At 42.4% G+C, this 27,990-nt stretch overlaps 1 protein-coding gene across 1 annotated transcript; it reads right to left on the reverse strand.

Moving 5' to 3' along the window:
- Positions 1 to 23,075: 23,075 nt before the first annotated feature.
- On the reverse strand, positions 23,076 to 27,180 carry LOC100389580 (mammaglobin-B-like). Its single transcript, XM_002755487.6, has 3 exons — positions 27,067 to 27,180; positions 25,664 to 25,851; positions 23,076 to 23,301 (listed from the first exon to the last, which is right to left on the reverse strand). The coding sequence occupies exons 1-3, from the start codon at positions 27,119 to 27,121 to the stop codon at positions 23,263 to 23,265; spliced, it is 282 nt and encodes a 93-aa protein (XP_002755533.1). The 5' UTR covers positions 27,122 to 27,180; the 3' UTR covers positions 23,076 to 23,262.
- Positions 27,181 to 27,990: the final 810 nt, after the last annotated feature.

Genomic DNA, 27,990 nt, shown 5'->3' on the forward strand with positions numbered 1-27,990 from the left:
GTGTTCCATCTGTTACCAGCCCCTTTAATGTCACCAGCTCCCATACTTTGTGTACATCTAGCCTTAGGATCTCTGAAATCTCTCTGACTGCAGGTCAGCCACTCTGGCTCTAAGGCATAAATTAACAGAAAATTTTCCTATTCCAGGATGACCTAGGACAAGCTATTGCCCAAAAAGTCTTGTGTGATCCTTATTCTATGTAGTTATTGAGCAATTACGCCTTGTTTATTACAGTATAGACAAGAAACTTACCAGCTATTAACACTTGGATAGGTCAGACAAATGGCCTCCAACTGGCTGAAAAAGTAAGACCAAGACTCTATATTACAATCATGTGATGCCACATAGGATGCATGTTTTCTTAGTTCCAGATTTGCTTTTTCCTGTGTATTGCCCTATTGCTAAAATGGAGGTCTGTTTGTTTTCCAGCCCTAAACTTTGTGGCAGCGCGCTCCTTGTGGGTTCTCCACGGCATTGCTGGGACGCTGGAAGGTGAAAGTAGGCAGCAGTCATGTTCCTTTGCTTCTCACGTTGCTTCTTGTAGTGACTGTGGCAGCAGAGCCTGCAACACCCAGCAGCCCAGAAGGGCAGAGTGCCGTGCGATGACTGTCATTCCTGCTGGGGTGGCTCAGTTCCAGCAGCAGCCTCCCCTTCACCTGCAGTCATGTAAGCAACACAATTTATCCTTTTCGCTTCCAGCTCCAAGGTTGGTATGCTCTTCCTGCAATTCTCAATCAGAAGGCATCCTTGGCTCTGTAGTCCTTCAAAACCCACTAACGACAATTCCTATATGAAATATTTTTCTGTTCAATTTACTTCTACTCTTTATTTTCCTGACTGGACACTTTTTGATAAAGACTGGAGATATGTATATACTTTACATATTATAATCTCTCTCACTTGATATATGTGTGTACATATAATATATATACACATATATTCCTCATATTATATATATATATTCCTCTCTCAAATAAATACATACATGAAAATGTGTGGTTTGCAGAAAAACAAAGCAAAGAGAGAAGCCCCATCATAGGAAGAACTATGTATCACACTGACTGCCAGTTAGAGAAAAATTAATGAGTCACCAAACTGAAAGACCTTAAGGTTTTACCTCCTCTGGGAAAATACCCTAACATCTTCAAAAACACACAATTGTCACTATCTACCAGTACTGCAGGTATTTTGCTAACACATATTTCCTTCGATATTGACACTACATAACAGATTGTGGTGCTGTCTCATTCAGCCTGATAACCTGACCTTCCGACTTCATGTACCTAATGAAATCCAGTGTCCCAGTTTTACACCTGTCTTCTGTGGAGAAAAACTCATGTTGAGGAAGGGCAGGATAGAAGAAACTGGAATGAGTTCACTGTCCCCATTTGATTACAGGTTTCTACTCTCATCCTTTTCTCTGTGGAGTCTCAATAGTCATCCACATCTTATCCTAAACCTCCTTTTCTCTTTACCAGAAAAATCTCCTCTATCTAACGGTTTTTCCTTCAGTGCACGCCTGTACTTCAGTTTCCCCTAGTCTTATTTCTCTGTAGAGTTCATCCTTTCTGCTCTTCATCTGCCAGGATTTCTCAAACACTTCTTTTCAAATGTTGTCACTGTCTTCTTTCACAACTCTGTAGAGTTTAATGTTTTATTCTTTTGTTTTTTTGTAAATTTAATAATATTTGAAATTTCAAAGAAAGATGGGTAGAGATTCAACTCATGCTTCATCTGTGGTCTTGATCCAATCTTAGGTAATGTGTTCTATTTGTTGATTTTCATCATGGTCGTGTTCTTTAACCAACAGGTAACTCTGCTCATCATAGGCTTGTGGTGGTAAAGAAAATAGTTTCTCTTAAAGGCAAATGTAACTCCCTCTAAACCTCCTTTCGATGTTTTCTTCGTGTTTAGAAATGCTCACCTTCTTAGACTTATAGAAACGACACAGAGGAAAAAAAAGTCCAGGGAAAGGAGTTGTAGCCTAGCAGGGAAAGACCTTCTAGTACTGCTTAAGAAAGTCAAGCTCTTATAATTCAGTTTAGAATTTGTCTATTTGTAGGACATCACTAAGTGACGGTTGTAATGTCTTCCCATGATCAACAGGAAGGAGATGGGGAAGTAAAACAGTCCCATCCAGTCTACGAGGTCTGAAACTTATTTTCCAACACAGGGTCAATGAATGTGTCAGCTCGTGAGAGCCATTGGAGGTTTCTAATCTCAGTAAAGTAAGACTACACTTTTATTCTGCTACACAGTAGTCAAAGGGATTAAATACTAGTGTGTGTGTTAGGCACTCACTGCTGGGCCTCATTCAGATTTTCCCTTTAATGTGTAACTCAGGGCAACCTAATTCCTCTCTAAATAGGCACCTGTGAGTCATCTGCACTTTCTGGAACTTCATCCTTCAAGCCTCACTTCCTATTTCCTGCACACATCACCACCACCATCACCACCATGATCACAGACCTGCTCCCTTTATTCCTCCATCCGCTAAGGCCAACTCTCCATCTAGGCTCTCCCCACATTCTGTCCCATACTTAATATCAACCTGGTTACACATAATTTCTTTTTTTAAAAATTGATTCATAATAATAGTACATATTTATGGGGCACAAGTGATATTTTGATACATGCATCTGATGGGTAATGACCAAATCAATGTATTTAGGATGCCCATCTCCTCAAAGATTTATTATTTCTTTATGTTGGGAACATTTCAATCTTCTCTTCTGGCTCTTTTGAACTATACAATAAATCTTTGTTAACTGTAGTTATCCTACTGTGCCATCAAACATTAGAGTGTATTCCTTCTATTTTACTGTATTTTGCATGCATTAACCAAATTCTCTTTATCCACCCTTTCCAGTAACTGGTAACCATCATTCTACTTTCTAATTTCATGAGATCAACTTTTTGAGCTCCCATTATGAGTGAGAACTTGTGATATTTGCCTTTCTGTGCTTTTTTGCCCACATTTTTTTGTGTCTTGCTCCCTGGGTATAAAATCAGAGGAGACAACTCTTACATAAACCTGCTAGATTAATGCCGAACAAGCTCTTTTGCCAAGAAGAGAAAAGTTAGTCAGCTGTTTTCAATTCATAGAACCCAGTGACACTGTCATTTCATTTTGGTCCTTTAGCTTTGCGTCTGAAAAGGAAACCTGGGCCTCCCCCTAGTGACCAGTGTCATATTGCAAATGTTCAAGGAGATCCCAGATTTGAGAGGAAATGGTGCCACCTAGTGGTTCACACTCACGGTCAGTTTAAAATACCTAGGAATACAACTAACAAGGGATGTGAAAGACCTCTTCAAGGAGAACTACAAACCACTGTTCAACGAAATAGGAGAGGACACAAACAGATGGGAAAACATTCCATGCTCATGGTTAGGAAGACTCAATATCGTGGAAATGGCCGTACTGCCCAAAGTAACTTATAGATTCAATGCTATCCCCATCAAGCTACCATTGATTTTCTTCACAGAATTGGAAAAAACCGCCTTAAACTTCACATGGAACCAAAAAAAGAGCCCACATAGCCAAGACAATCCTAAGAAAAAGGAAGCTGGAGGCATCACGTTACCTGACTTCTAACTATACTACAAGGCTACAGTAACCAAAACAGCATGGTACTGGTACAAAAACAGATATATAGACCAATGGAACAGAACAGAGGCCTCAGAAATAATGCCACACATCTATAACCATCTGTTCTTTGATAAACTTGACAAAAACAAGCAATGGAGAAAGGCTTCCCTATTTAATAAATGGTGTTGGGAAAACTGGCTAGGCATTGCAGAAAGCTGAAACTGGATCCCTTCCTTACACCGTATACAAAAATTAACTCAAGATGGATTAAATATTTAAATATTAGACATAACACCATAAAACCCTTAGAAGAAAACCTAGGCAATACCATTCAGGACATAGGCATGGGCAAGGACTTCATGACTAAAACACCAAAAGCAATAAAAGCAAAAATAGACAAATGGGATCTAATCAAACTTCTGATCTGCACAGCAAAAGAAACTATCACTAGAGTGAACCAGCAACCAACAGAATGGGAAACAATTTTTGCAATCTACCCATCTGACAAAGGGTTAATGTCCAGAATCTACAAAGAACTTAAACAAAATTGCAAGAAAAGAACAACCCCATCAAAAAGTGGGCAAAGGATATGAACAGACACTTTACAAAAGAAGACATTTATGCAGCCAATGAATATATTGAAAAAATGCTAATCATCACTGGTCATTAGAGAAACGCAGATCAAAACCGTGTTGAGATACCATCTCATGCCAGTTAGAATGGCGATCATTAAAAAAATCTGGAGGCAACAGATGCCATAGAAGATGTGGAGAAATTGAAACACTTTTACACTGTGGGTGGGAGTGTAAATTAGTTCAACCATTGTGGAAGACAGTGTGGCGAGTCCTCAAGGATCTAGAAATAGAAATACCATTTCACTCAGCAATCCCGTTACTGGGTATATACCAAAGGATTATAAATCATTCTATTATAAAAACACATGCACAAGTATGTTTATCGCGGCACTGTTTACAATAGCAAAGACTTGGAACCAAACCAAATGTCCATCAGTGATAGACTGGATAAAGAAAATGTGGCACATTTACACCATAGAATACTAGGCAGCCATAAAAAAAGATGAGTTCATGTCCTTTGTAGGGACATGGAGGAAGCTAGAAACCACCATTCTCAGCAAACTGATGCAAGAACAGAAAACCAAACACCGCATGTTCTCACTCATAAGTGGGTGTTGAACAATGAGAACACATGGACACAAGGAGGGGAGCATCGCCCACTGGGGTCTGTCAGGGGTGGGGGCCTAGGGAAGGGAAGGGATAGCAGGGGATGGGGGGATTGGAGAGGAATAGCATTAGGAGAAATACCTAATGTAGACGATGGGGAGATGGATGCAGCAAACCACCATGACACATGTGTACCTGTGTAACAGACCTGCATGTTCTGCACATGTACCCCAGAACTTAAAGTAAAAAAATAAAGTGTCCAAAATAAATAAATAAATAAAGTTATGCTGTGTGAATAGCAAAAAGAAAGAAAGAAAGAAAGGAAAGAAAGAAAGAAAAGAAAAAGCTCATCTCTACTAAAAATATATTTAAAACAAAATTAGCTGAGTGTGGTGGTATGTGCCTATAAATCCAGCTAATCAGGAGAGTGAGGCAGGAGATGGCTAGAACCGGGAGGCGGAGATTGCAGGGAGTGGATATTGCACCACTGCACTCCAGCCTGGGAGACAGAGTATCTAAAAAAAAAAAAAATCTTTTTCCAACTCCTCCTCACACAGGACAGACAGGATCATTCCCTCCAGGGTTATGGACAAAGGACAGAGACTGAGAAAAAAATACACAAAAAATATGAAGTAAATATAAGAAATGACAATTCTTCTCCACAATGTTGAAATAGCTTCACTCATGAAAACAAATAAACAAACAAAAAAACGGCAGACAAGTTTTCTTTTGAGAGAGAGTCTCACTCTTGTCACCTAAACTAAAGTGCAATGGCATGATCTCAGCTCACTGCAACCTCCGCCTCCCAGGTTCAAGCAATTCTCCCGCCTCAGCCTCCAGAGTAGCTAGCATTACAGGTGCCCGCCACTGCGCCCAGCTAATTTTTTAGTAGAGATGGGGATCGCCATGTTGGCCAGGCTAGCCTCGAGCTCTACACCTCAAGTGATCCACCCACCTCAGCCTCCCAAAGTGCTGGGTTTACAGGAGTGAGCCACTGTCCCCGGCCAGCAGATAATTTTTTAAAAACACAAAACACCACAGAAAAGACTCTTCAAATGCCTGAGAGCAAGGGTACCTTTCACTCAGTATCAGGGATGACATTGAAAATGGTAAGGATAATCGATATCCAAAAACTAATGGGTTTGGAGGGAGGGATCAAAGGGGTTATATCTAGTGGTCCGTACTCCTTATGAACCAAGTCCTCACTCATAAGGATGGGCTTTACCAGTAACTCACCTCCACAGCCAAAAAAGAACTCAGCATCATGCTCTGTCCATGGCAGATGTTCATTATCTATTTGATAAACAAATGTATATCACTGAAGTTCATTTTATTCTGTTTGCCTAGAGTCTAGATTCGAGTTTTTGAAATTCATTCGGTTTTCTAATGTTTCCCTAAAGAGAGCAGAACGAGCTGTCCCTAGGACAATTTTTGAACCTTCCTGATCTTCTCATTTCTCCCTGGAATTCAAAGTTGGAACACTGGCTTACAAATCACTTTTTTGGGGACCTCAATTATTGTGATTCAATCCAACCAAGAGGTCACTACAAATGTTCTGAGTACGTTAGATGCATGGTAAAATCAGGGAATACAGGTGAACAGGACTCAGCAACTCAATGGCACATGTGATTTTCAAAATAAATTATTGTGTGGTCCCATTATGGGAAACAGAGTTTACCTTCTGCTGGCTCAAAAAGGGGTCTCAATTTAAAGAAACCAAGATTCTGGAACTTTGCCTAAGTGGCCCAGGACATAACAGGGCAACTGTGGACCCAGGAGATCTGTTCCTTTCTTGGCCATTCACCTTTATTTGACCTTGGAATACAAAGAGAGGAGAAATTATCAGTGGCAGGAATGTACTCACAACTCTGTAACGTTTCTTTACAGTTTAATACCAAACTTTTTTGGAATAATCAACTCTATCAGACATTTATAAACCCATAGCACAGTGGAAGGAAAATGGGAAGACAAGGGAACGTATGAACGTATGTAATGGAAAAGTCTCAGATAAGACAGTAACGGCAGGAGAAATCAGATATTGTGGAGCAGTATTAGCACAATCAGCACTTGTTATTAAGATGTTTTGCTAAAAGAAAAAAAAATGAATTTATGTATGAAAATATCAAGAGCATATATAAATTTCAGACTGGTAAAGAAAAATGAAATGAAATTAAAAGCATCTCAGTGAGTGCAATGAAGAAAGCAAGGCAGAGAGAAAACCCGGAAAAAGCATTACCAGTGACACCTTGGGCCCCAGTTCATTGCAGGCTAGAAAAATTGACAAGCATCTGGCTGAAGGCAAGACAGAATCTGGAGAAAATATAGGGGAGCTGCCAGGAGCATGACAAATATCTTAGCCTAGATCTGGCCAGGACACGGGCATAGGGAGCTCACTGCCCATTTTGGGCTTGCTGTCATCAGATAGCAGTTGCAATCCTGTGGATAGAAGTGACAGCCAACACATTCCTGTGACAGGCCAACTGAGGTTGTAGTCCAAAGTCTACCTATGGATTGATCAATTCTAAACTCCTGACTTTGGATGGAGACAAACACAGGCATAAGAATGAAATAGAAGCAGACTCTTGGAAAGAACTACAGCTCAGTGCAAATGGGACGTAGGTGATCACAGAGAGCAGAGATCTTGGGCATCCTGATCCATTCATAGTTGGCTGTGGGAAGAAAATGTACGTAGAGAAAGACGATGTATACCAGGCATTGTAACGTAAGACATTCGTGTTGTGCTTCAAAGATCGTGTTGTGTTTTGCTCTCAACAAATCAGAGTGCTTGTTATTAAGCAAAAGAATATTGTCCCCCAACTATCTCAGCAAAAAGTCAGAGTAGAGAAAGTCATATCCATTGTCCATGTCCGTACCTCACAGCCTGGGGCTGGACGGAGACACTTTCACAACAATTTCAATAGGTATTTAATCACTCACTGATTGCTTAGTAGTAGAGTGTTTTATTACCAAGTGATTGGGGAATTTCTTATAATTCTGCTCTGGATTTTAATGAGACTCAATTACAGTTGCAGAACATAGTTTCTGTGATCTCGGTGACTATAAACCTGTGAAGGTTGGTGGTGGATCCCCAGCCGGTTGCAGTGCTGGGCCCCCGTAGTCTCATTCAATGGTACATAGAGCAATACATCCAGCCTCTAAAGCTGTGGTTGAGCCCTGGGCTGGCCGCCACATCTGTGTCCCTTCTCCCCATGGAACTCTCCACGCGGTTAGTGCTGGAGCTGGAGCCGTTCACACGCAGTGTCTGTCTTGATGAGCACCACTCTAGTTCTCAGTCTCCAAGCCTCTTCATGCAGTTTTGCCTTGGGACCACAGCATCCACCCTTGCCTGAACCAGGTAATGTCCATCCCACTGAGGAATTCCTCAATGGGTTATGTGCTCTCTTGAACTGAAACACAGAGGTGATTTTCTCCATCAGGCGCAACTCTGAGCATTGCTCTGAATGTGCAGTTTTTTCCTTATTTGAGTCTTGATTAAAATAGGCTTTCCCCAGCATTGTCAAAGTCACCATGGATGGTTGGTCTAAGCTATTTGGAGTCTCCTCTGTTTCCCCACTGCAGCCACCTGGGAGACCTATATCCCCCACTGAGCCAGGACACTGGGGCGGACAGTGATGAGCTTCCCAGGGGTCTTCAGGAAGTGCTGGGTGTGGGCAGCTTATGCCTCAAGGTCCTGAGTCATACTTTCTCATCATCCTCATGCTGCCTTAAGACTCTTCTCATACATATTCTTTTCCTGGGCAAATTTAGTTGCTATTAGACCAACTTGGGTTGTTTCCTCTATCAGTTACATGGGCCTTACATGTGCAAGCACAGGCTTGGCCGTCAGACTCAACCTGTTTTTCCTCGTGAGATGCTCCCCATGTGGCATGGGCATCCTGGAGCAGCCCCTTCCATTGGAGCCTGTTTCCTTTCTAGAATGTATTTGGCCACCTCACCAAATGGGCCACGGCCTTCACTGAACAGATTTGCATTTACTGAGGGCCCATATGCATATCTTCCAGCTCCGAGCTCTGAATCTCTTCTCCCCTTTCCTCCCTTTCATAGTCTTAAGCAAAACAGGATGGGCTTTGGTTTGGGAAAGGTGCTAAGGGAGGATCTCATTATAACTTTTGTAAGTCACAAGTATTATGGCTTTCATAGGCCACTCCTCCATAAAAATAAACTTTGTATTTTACAACTGCATTGGTAATACGGTATGTATATTAGTACAATTTTAAAAATTATAACAGTATCATAAGCCCCTGTTGTGAGCCTGGATCTCTGCACCTGCCTTGCCTCAGGGAAGTGTCGGCCCTGGTGGAGCTGAATTGTCCTGAGATATAGAGAGGGTCTTCCTGGGTGAGGGGATTGCCTGGGGAAGAGGAAGGACAGACTGAGGTGAGAGCAGAACAGGTTGCAATTACTACCACTGCTGACAGAAAAGCTGGGGACACAACATGAAGGATACCCCAGGTACCATTTTTAAATCCCCTGGGGTGCTGGGTCTCTGCACAGCACACACACTCCCCTCGACCCTCATTGCCTTTGCAGTTCACTGTGTGGCAGAGAGGATGTGCCCCATTCCCACTGCAGGAACAGGACTTAGGGGAAGCTGAATAATTTGAGGGGGTGCTACTAAAGTCAGTAATCATAACCTTATTATTAAAATAATAGCATAATGCTGTTATATATAATATTTTATGCAATATCTTTAAAAATTAAAATTGAAGCTGACATTCATGATGAACAAAAGTCAAAATTTAAAATCCAGACTGGAGCTGCACTGTTCTGCAGGCCTCCTCTCTCTGGCAGGCTATGGTCTCAGCCCTGCACACCTGGGAGAAGCTCAGAGAGAGTGCAGAATAGACTGACATGGCCAGCAGGCCTCAGCAGGAACAGGAGGACTGGAGTGGAAGCAGGGCCACTGAACAGAATCCCGTCTCAGACCCCAGAGCTTGAGGGCCCCAGAGACAGTAGTGTGGGCAGGTGGTGTATGGGGACAGGGAAACAGTCTTTGGAGAGAGGACCAAGGCTTGGGGAACAGACCAAGGAAGCAAGTGTTTTGCAGTCTTCAATCCACAACCATGAGTTCTTTCATTAACAAGTGTGTGCGTGTGTGTGTGTGTATGTGCATGCACACATGCACATAAGGAGGTGATATGTGATGAGACCCTCTCAATCCATCCTTATTATGGGAAAATAAAGAGAATCTTCAGGGTTTTTAAAAAATATATTTTTAATTGCATTTTCGGTTTTGGGGTACATGTGAAGAGCATGCAAGATTGTTGCATAGGCACATAGGCAGTGTGGTTTGCTGCCTTCCTCCCCATCACCTATATCCGGCATTTCTCCCTATGTTATCCCTCCCCAACTCCGCACCCCCCCTGCTGTCCCTCCCCTAGTACCCCCCGCACAGACCCCAGTGTGTGATGCTCCCCTCCGTGTCCATGTGTTCTCATTGTTCAAGGCCCACCTATGAGTAAGAACATGCGGTGTTTGATTTTCTGTTCTTGTGTCAGTTTGCTGAGAATGATGGTTTCCAGGTTCATCCATGTCCCTACAAAGGACACAAACTCATCATTTTTTATGGCTGCATAGTATTCCATGGTGTATATGCACCACATTTAAGTTAATGTATTAAAATAAAAATGAAAAGCAGATTTCAACAATTATCTTGCAGTTTGTATTTAAAGGATGTAAGAGGGAAAAGTAGTTTATAGCAATCTGAGGTTGGTTTCTCACCATACTCCAGTCCTATGAGCCAAAGGTCTTGTGGAAAGTTAAAATAAATCACAGAAACTGCTGCCATATACTGAGTCCTAAAAAGCAGAAACAAAGATGTCACTTCGATTTTCAGCACCCTCTAACTAAATAACATCTTAAAAAACAGAAACTTCTTATTGGTTTCCTGGGTTTGCCTACAAATATCTAGCATCCAAGAAAGTTATTGCTGGTAGTAAAATGAAAATGATCTACTTGTTAATGCCGTCATTCAAGAGACACTTATTGATGACAAAGAAGGGCTACTGTTTCTGAATCATTACCCCACCACATAGAACTGTTAACATCCTAGTTCACATGCAAGGAAGTGTGAAGATTTGAGTTTTTGTATGACCTTCCATGTGGAAATATGGGCAGCAGTCTGACACCCTCCACCACTATCTCTGTGCCCTTCTAATGACTGACACTGTAGACTATGACTAGTCTAAACAGGCTTTTAAAGAAGCAAATCACATCATCCTTCATTGAAGTTGATATTTAGTTTTTAAATAAATTATTAATGCGACAAAATGTACATCTCATGAAATTTGCCATTTTGCGTTAACAGTTCAGGAGCGTTCTGTATCTGCACGTGGCTGTGAAATCCAGCTCCAGAACTTTGGTTTCAGGTTTGATTGTCCTGAATACCCGAAATTCTGTACCCATGAAAAACAACTCTCCTTTCTCCTTGGCACCCAAGCCCTGACAACCACCGTGTTCCTTTCAGCGTCTCCAAGTTTGACTCCCCAGATGCCCACATGTGTAGGTCGTGCGGCATTTGTGTTTCTGTGACTCCTTGTTTCACTCTACATAATGTCTTCAGCATTCATCTATGTTGTAGGAGGTGTCAGATTTCCCAAGGTAATGTTCACTTTTGTCTTTAGGGGATATTTTGGTATATGTCTAACCTTTTTACTGCACAAAGATTAAAGTACAATTTTAGCATATGAATAAATGGTCAGTAAAATTATCAAACTACATATAATTAGAAGGAAATACCATTAAACTATTGATTTTCCTTTGAAACAATTTCTTCCTCATGGTGGCTTCATATCCATTTTCTACACTTCTTGTTAAATAGTCAAGGTGTATATATATATGTGTGTGTGTGTGTGTGTGTGTGTGTATATGCATATATATATAATTGCATTTTAGGTTTTGAGGTACACGTGAAGAACATGCAGGATTGTTGCATAGGTACATACATGGCAATGTGATTTGCTGCCTTCCTCCCCATCACCTATATCTGGCATTTCTCCCCATGTTATCCCTCCCCAACTCCCCAACTCCCCACCCCACACTGTCCCTCCCCTAGTTCCCCCCAACAGACCTCAGTGTGTGATGCTCCCCTCCCTGTGTCCATGTGTTCCCACTGTTCAACACTCGCCTATGAGTGAGAACATGTGGTATTTGATTTTCTGTTTTTGTGTCAGTTTGCTGAGAATGATGGTTTCCAGGTTCATTCATGTCCCTACAAAGAACACAAACTCATCGTTTTTTATGGTTGCATAGTATTCCGTGGTGTATATGTGCCACATTTTCCCTGTCCAGTCTATCATCGATTGGCATTTGGGTTGGTTCCAATTCTTTGCTATTGTAAACAGTACTGCAATGAACATTCGTGTGCAGGTGTCCTTATTATAGAACTATTTATAAACCTTTGGATATGTACGCAGTAATGGGATTGTTGGGTCAAATGGAATTTCTATTTCTAGGTCCTTGAGGAATCATCACACTGTCTTCCACAATGGTTGAACTAACTTACACTCCCACCAACAGTGTAAAAGTGTTCCTATTTCTCCACATCCTCTCCAGCATCTGTTGTCTCCAGATTTTTTAATGATCGCCATTCTAACTGGCGTGAGATGGGATCTCAATGTAGTTTTGATTTGCATTTCTCTAATGACCAGTGATGATGAGCATTTTTCATATATTTATTGGCTTCATATATGTCTTCTTTTGTAAAGTGTCTGTTCATATCCTTTGCCCACTTTTGAGTGGGCTTGTTTTTTTCTTGTAAATCTGTTTTAGTTCTTTGTAGATTCTGGATATCAGCCCTTTGTCAGATGGGTAGATTGCAAAAATTTTTTCCCATTCTGTTGGTTGCTGGTTCACTCAAATGATTCTTTCTTTTGCTGTGCAAAAGCTCTGGAGTTTAATTAGGTCCCATTTGTCTATTTTGGCTTTTGTTCCCAATTCTTTTGGTGTTTTAGTCATGAAGTCCTTGCCTATGCCTATGTCCTGAATGGTTTTGCCTAGATTTTCTTCTAGGGTTTTCCTGGTGTTAGGTCTTATGTTTAAGTCTTTAATCCATCTGGAGTTAATTTTAGTGTAAGGTGTTAGGAAGGGGTCTAGTTTCTGTTTTCTGCACATGGCTAGCCAGTTTTCCCAACACCATTTATTAAACAGGGAATCTTTTCCCCATTGCTTGTTTTTGTCGGGTTTGTCAAAGATCAGATGGTTGTAGATGTGTGGTGTTGTCTCCAAGACCTCTGTTCTGTTCCATTGATCTATATCTCTGTTTTGGTACCAGTACTATATTTGTTTGATTACTGTAGCCTTGTAGTATAGTTTGAAGTCAAGTAATGTGATGCCTCCAGCCTTGTTCTTTTTGCTTAGAATTGACTTGGCTATGTAGACTCTCTTTTGGTTCCATATGAAGTTTAAGGTGTTTTTTTCCCCATTCTGTGAAGGTCATTGGTAGTTTGATGGGGATAGCGTTGAATCTATAAATTACTTTGGGCAGTATGGCCAGTTTGCAATAGGTTTCCCAGTATTTTATTGAAGAGTTTTGCATCTACGTTCATCATGGATATTGGTGTGAAGTTTTCTTTTCTTGTTGAGTCTCTGCCGGGCTTTGGTATCAGGATGATGTTGGTCTCACTGATTCTTCCTAACCATTAGCATGGAATGTTTTTCCATCTGTTTGTGTCCTCTCTTATTTCCTAGAGCAGTGGTTTGTAGTTCTCCTTGAAGAGGTCCTTTACATCCTTTGTGAGTTGTATTCCTAGGTATTTTATGCTCTTCATAGCAATTGTGAATGGCAGCTCATTCTTCATTTGGCTCTCCTTAAGTCTGTTATTGGTGTATAGGAATGCTTGTGGGTTTTGCACATTGATTTTGTATCCTGAGACTTTGCTGAAGTTGCTTATCAGTTTCAGGAGATTTGGGGTTGAGACGATGGTGTCTTATAATATACAATCATGTCATCTGCAAATAGAGACTGCAGTAAAATACACATCAACTACAAAAGTTACAATGAGGCCTTGTCCCCAAGAACTTGCTGAAACCATAGTCCATCCTTGTTAGTTTAAGACCCAGAAAGAGAGGAAAAAGGAGAAGTGATTCAGAGCCAGAAACTGAAAGGAACACCTGGGTAGTGGAAAATGTGAATCTGTTCAGAGAAGCCCCTGGCCCATTTGGTGAGGGGGCCATATACATTCTAGAGAGGCAACAGGCTGTAAGGGAAGGAGCCATTTCCAGATACCCACATCACAGGGGAGCATCACACAACAAAAACTAGGTTTGCACCAGTGGAGGAGTCTATGCCTGAGCATGTCAGACCCCTACAGTGGAAAGGGGACCCTATGTATAGTAGGTGACAGACATAACAGCTCCTGAAATTGCCAATGAAATGAACATTCTTGAGAGGAGGTCTTTTTTTTTTTTTAAGCACATGAGATTCACTTAATCAAAGTTTTATTTGACATGGGAAACTTCAGAAATGAATACCCAAAGAACCAAGGGGAAACTGTTCATTTTAAAGCTTAAATCCAATAAAGAGTGCACAGCCATGCAGAAATCCGATGGGACAAAAAGCAAATGATCTCATGCGAATAGACTGAGTGGGAAAACCCAGCAAACCCTGTCTGTTTTGATTCTCCTTAACTTCTCTGTGCAGCATTCTCAGAGGAGGGGTCTTAAGAAGCCTCAGGGTGATGACAAAGTATAACTTTGAGTCTTCGAGGCAGAAGGTACCCACACCTAGCATTTCTTGAAGACCCCTGAGAAATTCATCACTGTTGCCCCCAGAGTCCTGGCCTACTATGGGACACAGGACTCCAACTGGCTACACTGGGAACCAGGTGAGACTCCAGATTGCTTAGAGGAACCATCCTGGGTTACTTATGAGAGCCGTGGGAAAAGCCCATCTTGGACTCAAGCAGGGAAAACTGAACATTCAGAACATTGCTTAGAGTCATGGCTGATGAAGGAAATTATTTATGGACATTAACTGAGGGAAATACATATCCCCGGAGGAATTCCACAGTGGGATGGAAATTTGCTGCTTTAGGCAGAGATGGAGGCTGAGTCCTTGAGGCAGGACTGAATAAAGAGGCCTGGAGGGCAGAAGCAGTGCCCAGCAAGAGAAACACTGATCATGAGTGGTGCTGGCCCCGGCACTGACTGTGCCCTCTTTTGGTTCCATATGAAGTTTAAGGTGGTTTCTTCCAGTTCTGTGAAGAAGGTCATTGGTAGCTTGAAATAAAGTGTATTCAATTAGGAAAGGAGGAAGTCAAATTGTCTCTATTTGGTTAATGCTTTTTTTCTTTTTCTTGCCTGATTTCTCTGGCTAGAACTTCCAATACTATATTGAATAGGAGTGGTGAGAGACAGCATCCTTGTCTAGTGCCAGATTTCAAAGGGAGTGCTTCCAGTTTTTGCCCACTAAGTATGCTATTGGCTGTGGTTTTGTCATAAATAGCTTTTATTATTTTGAGATATGTTTCATTGATACCTAGTTTATTGAGAGTTTTTAGAACAAAGGGCTGTTGAATTTTGTCGAAGGCCTTCTCTGCATCTATTGAGATAATCATGTAGTTTTTGTCTTTGGTTCTGTTTATGTGGTGAATTATGTTTATAGACTTGTGTATGTTGAACCAGCCTTGCATCCCTGGGATGAAGCCTACTTGATCATGATGGATAAGCTTTTTGATGTGCTGTTGCAATAGGTTTCCCAGTATTTTATTGAAGATTTTGCATCTATGTTCATCATGGATATTGGTCTGAAGTTTTCTTTTCTTGTTGAGTCTCTGCCGGGTTTTGGTATCAGGGTGATGTTGGTCTCATAAAATGATTTGGGGAGGATTCCCTGTTTTTGGATTGTTTGGAATCATTTCAGAAGGAATGGTAGAATTCGGCTGTGAACCCATCTGGACCTGGGCTTTTTCTGGGTGGTAGGCTCTTAATTGCTGCCTCTTCTTCAGCCCTTATTATTGGTCTATTCAGGGTTTCGACTTCTTCTTGGTTTAGGCTTGGGAGGATGCAAATCTCCAGGAATTTATCCATTTCTTCTAGGCTTCCTGGTTTATGTGCATAAAGTTGTTTGTAGTAATCTCTGATGGTAGTTCATATTTCTGTGGAATCAGTGGTGACGTCACCTATATCATTTTTTATTGCATCTATTTGATTCTCTCTTTTCTTTTTTATTAATCTGGCTAGTGGTCTGTCTATTTTGTTGATCTTTGTGAAAAACCAGCTCCTGGATTTATTGATTTGTTTTATTATTATTATTATTATTTTTTTTTAATTTATTGATTTTTTTAACGGTTTTTTGTGTCTCTATCTCCTTCAGTTCTGCTCTTAGTTATTTCTTGTCTTCCACTAGGTTTTTGAGGGTTTTTTTTATGTTGCTCCTCTAGCTCTTTCAATTTTGACGACAGGGTGTCAATTTTAGACCTTCCCTTGCTTCTCATGTGGGCATTTATTACTATATATCTTCCTCTAGACACGGCTTTAAATGTGTCCTAGAGATTCTGGTATGTTGTGTCTTTGTTTTTGTTGGTTTCAAAGAACATCTTTATTTCTGCCTTCATTTCATTGTTTATCCAGTCAACATTCAAGAGCCAGTTGTTCAGTTTCCATGAAGCTGTGTGGTTCTGAGTTAGTTTCTGAATTCTGAGTTCTAACTTGATTGCACTGTGGTCTGAGAGACTGTTATGATTTCAGTTGTTTTGCACTTGCTGAGGAGTGATTTACTTCCAATTATGTGGTCAATTTTAGAGTAGGTGTGATGTGGTGCTGAGAAGAAGGTATATTCTGTGGATTTGGGGTGGAGAGTTCTGTAAATGTCTATCAGGTTTGCTTGTTCCAGGTCTGAGTTCAAGCCCTGGATATCCTTGTTGATTTTCTGCCTGATTTATCTGTCTAATATTGACAGTGGAGTGTTAAAGTCTCCCACTATTATTGTGTGGGAGTCTAAGTCTCTTTGTAAGTCATTAAGAACTTGCCTTATGTATCTGGGTGCTCCTGTATTGGGTCCATATATATTTAGGATCTTTAGCTCTTCTTGCTGTATCAATCCTTTTACCATTATGTAATGGCCTTCTTTGTCTCTTGATCTTTGTTGCTTTAAAGCCTATTTTATCAGAGATGAGAATTGCAACTCCTGCTTTATTTTGCTCTCCATTTGCTTGGTAAATCTTCCTCCACGCCTTTATTTTGAGCCTTTGTGTATCCTTGCATGTGAGAGGTTTCCTGGATACAGCACACCGATGGGTTTTGGATTTTTATCCAATTTGCCAGTCAGTGTCTTTTGATTGGTGCATTTAGTCCATTTACTTTTAGGGTAAATATTGTTATGTGTGAATTTGATACTGCCATTTTGATGCTAGCTGGCTGTTTTGCCCGTTAGTTGATGCAGATTCTTCATTTTGTTGATGCTCTTTACCATTTGGTATGTTTTTGGAGTGGCTAGTACTGGTTGTTCCTTTCTATGTGTAGTGCCTCTTTCAGGAGCTCTTGTAAAGCAGGCCTGGTGGTGACAAAATCTCTGAGTACTTGCTTGTTTGCAAAGGATTTTATTTTTCCTTCACGTATGAAGCTCAGGTTGGCTGGATATGAAATTCTGGGTTGAAAGTTCTTTTCTTTAAGGATGTTGAATATTGGTCCCAATTCTTTTCTGGCTTGTAGGGTTTCTACAGAGATCCACTGTGAGTCTGATGGGTTTCCCTTTGTGGGCAACCCGACCTTTCTCTCTGGCTGTCCTTAGCATGTTCTCCTTCATTTCCACCCTGGTGAATCTGACAATTATGTGTCTTGGGGTTGCTCTTCTTGAGGAATATCTTTGTGGTATTCGCTGTATTTCCTGGACTTGAACGTTGGCCTGCCTCGCTAGGTTGGGGAAGTTTTCCTGGATTTTGTCCTGAAGCGTGTTTTCCAGCTTGGATTCATTCTCTCCATCACATTCAGGTACACCTATCAAAGGTAGTTTAGGTCTTTTCACATAATCCCATATTTCTTGGAGGCTTTGTTCATTTCTTTTTACTCTTTTTTCTCTAATCTTGCCTTCTCATTTTATTTCGTTGAGTTGATCTTCAATCTCTGATATCCTTTCTTCTGCTTAGTCAATTTGGCTATTGAAACTTGTGTATGGTTCCTGAAGTTTTTGTGTTGTGTTTTTCAGTTCCATCAATTCATTTATACCCCTCTCTAAGCAGTTTATTCTCCTTAGCATTTGATCAAATCTTTTTTCAACTTTCTTAGTTTCTTTGCATTGGGTTAGAACATGTTCTTTAGCTCAGAGAAGTTTCTTATTACCCACCTTCTGAAGCCTGTTTCTGTCAATTCATCAGACTCATTCTCCATCCAGCCTTGTTCCCTTGCTGGTGAGGAGTTGTGATCCCTTGGAGGAAGACAGGCATTCTGGTTTTGGGTGTTTTCATCCTTTTTGCACTGGCTTCTTCCCATCTTTTTGGATTTCTTTACCTGTGGTCTTCATAGTTGGTGACTTTCACATGGGGTCTCTGAGTGGATGTCCTTTTTGTTGATGATGAAGTTATTCCTTTCTGTTTCATAGTTTTTCTTCTAACAGTCAGGACCCTTTGCTATAGAACTGCAGGAGGTCGACTCCAGACCCACTTGCCTGGGGATCACTGGCAGCAGCTGCAGAACAGTAAGGGTTGCTGCTAGTTTCTTCTGCTGCTATCTTTGTCCTAGAAGGATACCCGCCAGATGTCAGTCTGAGCTCTCCTGTATGAGGTGACTCTTTGGCTATATGGGGGTCAGGGAGCTGCTTAAGGAGACAGTCTGTCCTTTATAGGAGCTCAAGTACTAAGCTGTGAGCTCCATTGTTCTGTTCAGAGCTGCTGGGCAGGTACATTTAAGTCTGCTGCAGCAGAACTCATAACCACCTTTTCTTCCCAGGTGCTCTGTCCTGGCAAGATAGGGCTTTATTTATAAGTTTCTGTCATGCTGCTGCCTTTTTTCAGGGATGCCCTACCCAGCAAGGAGGTAGCCTAGTCACAGTCTGCCAGTAGAGGCGTTGCTGAGCTGCTGTGGGCTCTGCCCAGCTGCTATGTGAACTTCCTTGCAGTTTTGTTTATAGGGGTATAGTTAGAACTGCCTTGGTAATGGCAGGCTGCCTCAGTAATAGTGGACTACCCTGGCAGTGGTGGACTGCCTCAGTAATGGCAGGCACCCTTCCCCCACAGACCTGGACCATCCTGGGTTCAGCTGTGCTTGCTGTGAAACTCTCATTCCAGAGTGTTTCAGATTGCTGGTCTTTGTGGAGGTGGGACCAGCCAAGCCAGATCACCTGGTTCCCTGTTTCCATCCCCCCCTTTTTTTTTTCACTTGAATGGGTGAGTTTGTCTCCAGGCATTCCAGTCGCCAGTTGAAATGGCACCCAGATTTGTGTGAGTTTCTGTGCGGAGACCTGCTGCTCTGGCTGAAACAACCACAAGGGAGACTGGTGATGCTTTTTTGCCCAGGAATCTCCTGGCCTGGCTCCCTGTTTCAGTCCCCTTTTTTTCAGTTGATCAGGCGACTCTGTCTCCCAGGCATTCCAGTCACCCTCTGCATTTTTGCTGGGAGCTACAATCCAGAGTTGTTCTTATTTGGCCATCTTGAATGCCCCTGGTGGGCTCCTGCAGTCTTATTCAGTGGTCCCTAGTCACCATATCCAGCCTCTGAAGCTGGTTGGGCCATGAGTTGGTGACCACGTCGATGTCCCTGATGTCCCTAGAGCTCTCTGCACAGTCAGTGCCGGGGCCAGCACCACTCATGATCAGTGTTTCTCTTGCTGGGCACTGCTCCTGCCCTCAGTCTCCAGGCCTCTTTATTCAGTCCTGCCTCAAGGACTCAGCCTCCATCTCTGCCTAAAGCAGCAAATTTCCATCCCACTGTGGAATTCCTCCAGGGATATGTATTTCCCTCAGTTAATGTCCATAAATAATTTCCTTCATCAGCCACCACTCTAAGCAATGTTCTGAATGTTCAGTTTTCCCTGCTTGAGTCCAAGATGGGCTTTTCCCACGGCTCTCATAAGTAACCCAGGATGGTTCCTCTAAGCAATCTGGAGTCTCACCTGGTTCCCAGTGTAGCCAGTTGGAGTCCTGTGTCCCATAGTAGGCCAGGACTCTGGGGGCAACAGTGATGAATTTCTCAGGGGTCTTCAAGAAATGCTAGGTGTGGGTACCTTCTGCCTCGAAGACTCAAAGTTATACTTTGTCATCACCCTGAGGCTTCTTAAGACCCCTCCTCTGAGAATGCTGCACAGAGAAGTTAAGGAGAATCAAAACAGACAGGGTTTGCTGGGTTTTCCCACTCAGTCTATTCGCATGAGATCATTTGCTTTTTGTCCCATCGGATTTCTGCATGGCTGTGCACTCTTTATTGGATTTAAGCTTTAAAATGAACAGTTTCCCCTTGGTTCTTTGGGTATTCATTTCTGAAGTTTCCCATGTCAAATAAAACTTTGATTAAGTGAATCTCTTGTGCTTAAAAAAAAAAAAAGACCTCCTCTCAAGAATGTTCATTTCATTGGCAATTTCAGGAGCTGTTATGTCTGTCACCTACTATACATAGGGTCCCCTTTCCACTGTAGGGGTCTGACATGCTCAGGCATAGACTCCTCCACTAGTGCAAACCTAGTTTTTGTTGTGTGATGCTCCCCTGTGATGTGGGTATCTGGAAATGGCTCCTTCCCTTACAGCCTGTTGCCTCTCTAGAATGTATATGGCCCCCTCACCAAATGGGCCAGGGCCTTCTCTGAACAGATTCACATTTTCCACTACCCAGGTGTTCCTTTCAGTTTCTAGCTCTGAATCACTTCTCCTTTTTCCTCTCTTTCTGGATCTTAAACTAACAAGGATGGACTATGGTTTCAGCAAGTTCTTGGGGACAAGGCCTCATTGTAACTTTTGTAGTTGATGTGTGTTTTACTGCAGTCATAGGCCACTTCTTTTTTTTTTTTCTTTTTTGTTTTATTGTACTTTAGACTCTGGTGTACATGTGCAGATCATGCAAGATTGTTGCATAGGTATATTCATGGCAAGGTGGTTTGCTGCTTCCATACCCCCATCACCTATATTTGACATTTCTCCCCACATTATCCCTCTCCACCCTCCCTCCCGTAGCCCCCTGACAATGGACCCCAGTGTGTGATGCTTCCCTTTCTGTGTCCACGTGTTCTCATTGTTCAACATCTGCCTATGAGTGATAGTGTTGAACAATGAGAACATGTGGACACAGAGAGGGGAGCATCACAAACTGGGGTGTTTGATTTTCTGTTCTTGCGTCAGTTTGCTGAGAATGATGGTTTCCAGGTTCATCCATGTCCGTACCAAGGACATGAACTCATCATTTTTTATGGCTGCATAGTATTCCATGGTGTATATGTATCACATTTCCTTTGTCCAGCCTATCATCGATGGGCATTTGGGTCAGTTCCAGGTCTTTGATCTTGTAAACAGTGCTACAATGAACATGCATGTGCATGTGTTCTTATAATAGAAAAATTTATAAGCCTTTGGGTATATACCCAGTAATGGGATTGCTGGGTTAAATGGAATTTCTATGTCTAGGTCCTTGAGGAATCACCACACTGTCTTCCACAATGGTTGAACTAATTTACACTCCCACCAATAGTGTAAAAGTGTTCCTATTTCTCCACATCCTCTCTAGCATCTGTTGTCTCCAGATTTTTTAATGATCACCATTCTAACTGGCATGAGATGGTATTTCAATGTGGTTTTGATTTGCATTTCGCTAATGACCAGTAATATGAGCATTTTTTCATATGTTTGTTGGCTGCATAAATGTCTTCTTTTGAAAAGTGTCTGTTCATATCCTTCGCCTACTTTTGGATGGGTTTGTTTGTTTGTTTTCTTGTAGATCCGTTTTAGTTATTTGTGATTCTGAATATTAGCCCTTTGTCAGATGGGTAGATTGCAAAAGATTTTTTCCATTGTTGGTTGCTGGTTTGCTCTAGCAATTGTTTCTTTTGTTGTACAGAAGCTCTGATGTTTAATTAAATCCCACTTGTCTATTTTGGCTTTTGTTGCAATTGCTTTTGGTGTTTTTCTCATGAATTCCTTGCCTGTGCCTATGTCCTGGATGGTTTTGCCTAGATTTTCTTCTAGAGCTTTTATGGTGTTAGGTCTTATGTTTAAGTCTTTAATCCATCTGGAGTTAATTTTAGTGTAAGATGTCAGGAAGGGATCCAGTTTCTGCTTTCTGCCACTTCTTGATAAAAACACATTACACTTTGTATTTTACAACCACATTGGTAAATGGTGTATACATTTCTGGCTATATTTGTTGGTATATATATTCATCATCATTATATTCACTTTAGGAAATGATTTTCTAAAAATTATAACATTTTCACGTACCCCTATACATATTGCGAGCCTGGATCCCTGAAGCTGCCTTGCCTGAGAAAAGAGTTGGCCCTGGTGGAGGTGAGCTGTCCTGAGAAATAGACAGGGTCTTCCTGAGTGAGGGGATGGCACCAGAAAGAAGAGGGACAGGCTGAGGTAAGAGCAGAAGAGGTGGCAATAACCGACCCCTGGTGACAGGTACGCTGGGGACATGAAGGAGACCCCAGATTCCATTTAAACATCCCCTGCTGTGCTGGGTTCTGCGGAGCACACTCACTCCCCTCCACCCTCATTGCCTTTGCAGCTCACTGTGGGGCAGGGGAGGATGGACCCCATTCCCACTGCAGAGAAAGGACTCAGGGAAACCCAACAATTTAGGAGGATGTTATGAAACTCAGTAATTATATTTTTATGTGTCTAAAATAAGATAATATTATAAATAATATTTTAATGCAATGTTTAAAAAATTAAATCTGAGGCCGACATCCATGATGAACAAAAATAATAATTTAAAAGCCAGACACCATCCACCCTGCTTTGCAGTTCTCTTATCCCTGGTTGGCTCTGGTCTGAAACCTGCACACCTCGGGGAGGCCCAGGGACAGTGCAGAGGAGTCTGGTGTGGACAGCAGGGCTCAGCACACACAGGAGGACTGGAGTAAAAGCAGAGCCTCTGAGCAGGACCCCACCTCAGACCCCAGAGCCTGAGGACCCCAGGGAGAGGCATGTGGGCAGATGGCAGGATGAGGGTAGGGAAACAGTCTTCAGAGAGAGGCCTAGTGCTTGGGCCAGAGATGCTGAGAAAGCAAGTGCTCCACAGAAGCCTTGTCCCTCACCTGACACTTGCAAGGCCTGTCTGTGGCCTGTCTGTGTCTGCCTCCCACAGGTAGCCTGACTGTGAGGCCTGGAAAGCCTCCCTTTTCATGAAATGACAAAGGGAACTTGATGATTTGCAGTTTATTGAAATGAAAATGAATTTGAGGTTTCAACAATTGCCTTGCAGTTTCCACAAAAAAAAGGTCCAAAGGAAAAAGAAAATAAGAAAAATTGTGGTTTCTAGCAGTAGGCAGCAGTTTTCTGGCCGTCTTCCATGTTGTAGCTGTGTCTGAGTCAAAGGTCCCGTATAAAGTTAGTAGAGTGCACAGTAAATGCTGTCGTATATTTTTTGCTGGAAAACAAAAGCAGGCCACTTAGATTTGCAAATCACTCTTAGAAAGTCAGATACTAACATACAGACATTTCTCTTCATGTTGTTTTTCTGCGTTTGTTCACAAACATCTAACACTTAGGAAAATTTGCATTGGAAGCAAAACAATAATTCTATTTCCATTTATTCTGCCATCCAGAAGACACATTTTCTTTAAGGCAATGTTTCTCTGCCTCCCAGGCTGGAGTACAAGCGGCACGATCTCAGCTCTCTGCAATCTCTGCCTCCAGGTTCAAGCCATTCTCCTGCCTCGGCCTCCCAAGTAGGTGGGATTACAGATGCCTGCCACCATGCCCAGTTAATTTTTGTATTTTTAGTAGAGATAGGTTTTCACCATGATGGCCAGGCTGGTCTTGAACTCTTGACCTCAGTTAATCCACCCACCTCAGTTAATCCACCCCAGAGTGCTGGGGTTACAGCTGTGAGCCGTCGCACAAGACCCAGGAGACACTTACTCCTACAGACATCCAACAGGGGTCAGGGTTTTCGGATCTTCCCTGCCAGGATCCCCTTAAGATTTTCTTCTCCAAAAATCCTATTCCTTGAAATAATTTATCCAATGCCTATGTGACATGCACTATTGGATGAAGACATGCCAGTTGAAACTGATTCTGAGACCGCTCTTTCCACACAGAATTGTTTTTGTTTTTAAAAGACGGTGTCTCCCTATGTTGCCCAGGCTGGAGTGCAGTGGCTATTCACAGGCGCGATCCCACTACCAATCAGCATGGGAATTTTGACCAGCTCTGTTTCTGACCTGGGCCAGTTCACCCCTCTGTAGGCAACTTGGTGGTCCCCCATTCCCAGGAGGTCACCATATTGATGCCAAACTTAGTGCGGACACCAGATCAGCATAGCGCACTGCAGCCCAGAACTCCTGCACTCAAGTGATCCTCCCGCCTCAGCCTCCTGAGTAGCTGGGACTACAGGCACGCACCACTGCACCCGGCTACAATGCAGAATTGTTAAAACCTCAGCTCAGATATATTAATGTGATGGTTTGGAGTTGCTGTGTCGCCTTACAAGTGAGAAATATTATAGCAGTCTGAGGCTCTTCACCCTTTACCTTGGAATAGATTTAAGAATATTGGAGCTAGGTATGATTAGTCTACTCTAGGTTTTTAAAGAAGAAATGATTCTACGAATGTTTGGTAAGTCTTTACATTTTCTACCATAAAATGTTTCAAATGGAATTTTGAAATATTACATAAATGTTAAAAATAGAAACTGTAGGTAACATGGTTTTTTTAATAGGCAGAAATACTTGTTATAATCACAGACTTTTATTTTGATGAAGAATTCTGGCACGTGTGCTGTTTCACACCATGATCTGTGCTTCATATTTCCAGAGGTGCTTAATTAAGTAGCCCATGATCCCCAGTCAGGTGTGCTAACAAATCTGGGCATGGGTTTTCAATTCTTTATATTAGAATCTGTAGAGTTTGCCCAAATAGTATTTTCTGCACTGTATAAAATAATTTTGAGAACATTTTGATTATTCATTACTATGAAAAGGAAAACTGTATTGTTGGTTGTTCCCAGTAGTGAGTGGCTCTTTGAGAATCAGATATTTTCTCTTGATAGAAAATGTCCAGCCTCATCAACATGGTGAAACCCCATTTCTACTGAAAATACAAAACTTGCCCGGTGTGGTGGCAGGCACCTGTAATTGCAGCTAGTGGGGAGACTGAGGCAGGAAAATACCTTGAAGTTGCGAGGTGGAGGTTTCAGTGAGCCGAGATTGCACCACTGCACTCCAGCCCAGTGACAGAGTGAGACCCTGTCTCACAAAAATTAAAGAAATAAAGAAAATATAGGTGTATCTCTGTCCCTGTCTGTGTCCATGTGTGTATGTCTATGTGTTTATTTTTCTGTCTCTGTGCATGTGTCTGTGTGTTTCTATGTACGTGTGTGTCTGTGTCTCTGATTCTGTGTGTGTGTGTGTGTCTGTGTTTCTATGTGTTTCTGTTTCTATAAGTGTGTGTGTCTGTGTCTGTGTGTGTCTATGTGAGAGAGAGAGAGAGAGTGTGTGTGTGTGTGTGTGTGTGTGTGTGTGTCTGTGTGTGTGAATGGACTGGGGAGCTGATTAGCTCTGACTTCTTTTCTGGAGATTTCTTTTCTGTCTTTCTTTCTTTCTTTTTTCTTTTTTTCCAATTATCACTCCCTGAAGACACTCGAAGTAAAGTTGCAAAGCACCCTTAAATTAACCGATGTATAAAGAAAGCTTGTTCACCAGTGCTTAACATTCCTCGTGGCATATTTGGAGCCTGTTTGTTTCTGGATAGTGATTTTAAAGGGCACATAAGAAAAAAAATGAAATTACCATCAACACTTGAAAATCTTGCAGAGTTTCATTTGACTGTTTGAGGAAACACTGTTTGAATTCCCCTACAGCCTCTGCACTCTCATCACCGTGTATGAACTCTTGTAGATATTGCTTGTATTCTGGTACAGACACTTCAGGATCGTGGGTCTTGTCCACCACCTCCTCCAGCAGTTGGCAGCCAGAACCTGAGAAAAAGGCACAAGAACATGGGCCATCACCAGAGGGGTGAACCTGTAACTGGGTTTTTTCTTGAATGCCGGTGATCGTCGTGGGTTTTTAGCCTCCAACCTCTTAAGGAATAAGCGGTGGGGCCACTGCAGGTGGACCTTATGCTCATAAAAAGAATACCGGACCCAAAAAGCCTTGCAGAAAGGTGATTTTATTTAGGTAGAGAAAAGAGAAGGAAAGGAGAAGAGAAATGCTTCCAAGAAGAGTGTGGAAGGGAATTCCAGAGGGGAAATCCCAGAAGGAGCTCCCACCATGTGGGAGGGGATTCCAGAAAGCTGGAAAATCCAGCTCAGGTGAGGGAGCACAGACTTTTATCCTGGTAGAAACCCACACCTTCTCTAAGACCCTGAGCCAATGAAAGGAGTTCCTTACAGCTTCCGCGGGAGTGACTGACTTAGTTTCTTCCCGCGACCGCGAAATTCAAACATAAACCATTGAATCTCCCGGATGGAGAGAGATGGGAGGGGGGCTTGGCGCTGGGAAATTCTTGCCCTTAAAGCTACGCCCCCTCATGGACCCCAAAAGAGAACACATTCCCTCAAACCCATTCTGGGGATGAGCTCTGAGGCTGGTCATCTGCTTACCTCCCAGGAGAGACTGAGCTTCAGAAAGATTATGGCGCAGGGTCTCAGGTTTTCAATTCTAGGAGCATAAACTCAGTCTGCGCAAATTCTCCTGACCTCTAAAGCTCAGATCAGCCCATCCCTGTGCATTCTTGGTGAAGAGAACCCTCGAGAAATGAGCGGCTCCGACTGGGGACACACAGCAAACGCTGCTTCAACTTCTTTGGTCCAAAATCATACAATGCTTCCCTTTTATCATTCCCAGCATCAAGTAGGGGTTCAATGATTTCAGATGAATGGGCCCAAGATATTGTCCAACAGCGCTATTAAGTCAACTGCAATAAAAAAGGAACCTAAAACAGAACTTCTTGCTTATGATAGGCTCTGAGGTGGTCCCCACTTTTGGGGAATGGAAAGTTCTCAGGACGTGGATTTGCATGAGCTGCTTGTGCTCTGGGCTCTGCTGTTTTCTATTTAGTTGACTGTGAACTTGTCAGCTATTCACCCACTTGCACCTACTTTGGCAACAAATGAGGCAGAGTGTTCAGGGTAAGCTTTGTGACTGCACAACCCCTAGCTTTGAGGCAGACCTCCCTGCCCAGAACTCACCTGCGTAGCAGCACAGAGGGAGGGCCGCCAGCATGAGGACCACCAGCAGCTTCATGGTGAGGCAGGTGCTGTCGGCGTTCAGTTGTGTGTGGCAGGGATCAAGGAAGCTGCTGTGGAGGTGAGCGCCCAGCACTGCTCTATTTATTCCCCAGGGAGGCACCTTAGTCCCTTCCAGGAATAAAGCAATGCGTCAACCTGGCATGGGACCAGGACACATTAGCAAGCACCAAGGGGAACCCGGCCAGCCTGTGCTCTGTTTGTAGAAACAGAGAAGGCAGTGATTTGGAGTCCCCTGACAATCTGGGGACTGAAATAATGACACATGGCTCCGGATAAAATGAATGCGACAATGTTTTCCAAAATACAAAGCAAAACCCAGCAATGTGACCTGTGTTCTCGTCACTGTGGTGATTGTGATCATGACTTCTTTATTCCTTCCTGCCTTGTGCTTCCTGCCGCCTCAACTCTTCTTCTGCCTCTCTTCACCTCTTCTCCTATTTTTCTAGGTGCACACAGCTCCATATCCTGTCTTTCTCTCCTGGAACTATTATAGTTGGAGTAGGCGCAATACCTGTATCTTCCTGGGACCTGGGAGGCAGTCCTTCTTCACCCATAGTCATTCCTTTTTCATTAAAGCTATTTCAAGTGCAAAGGGAATATATCAATATCTAATCTCTGGGTTTTTAAATTTTTTTTGAAGTTCCAGAGCACATGTGCAGTATGTGCCAGTTTGTTACGTAGGTAAACGTGTGCCGTGGTCGTTTGCTGCACTTATCAACCCACCAGCTAGGTATAAAACCAAGCATGCATCAGCTCTTGTCCTTAAAACTCTCCCTTCCTGACTTCCCACAACAGGCCCCATTAAGTGTTGTTTTCCTCCGTGTGTCCATGTATTCTCATTGTTAACCTCCCAATTATAAGTGA

Source organism: Callithrix jacchus, chromosome 10, assembly GCF_049354715.1.
Source record: "Callithrix jacchus isolate 240 chromosome 10, calJac240_pri, whole genome shotgun sequence".
Lineage (NCBI taxonomy): Eukaryota > Metazoa > Chordata > Mammalia > Primates > Cebidae > Callithrix > Callithrix jacchus.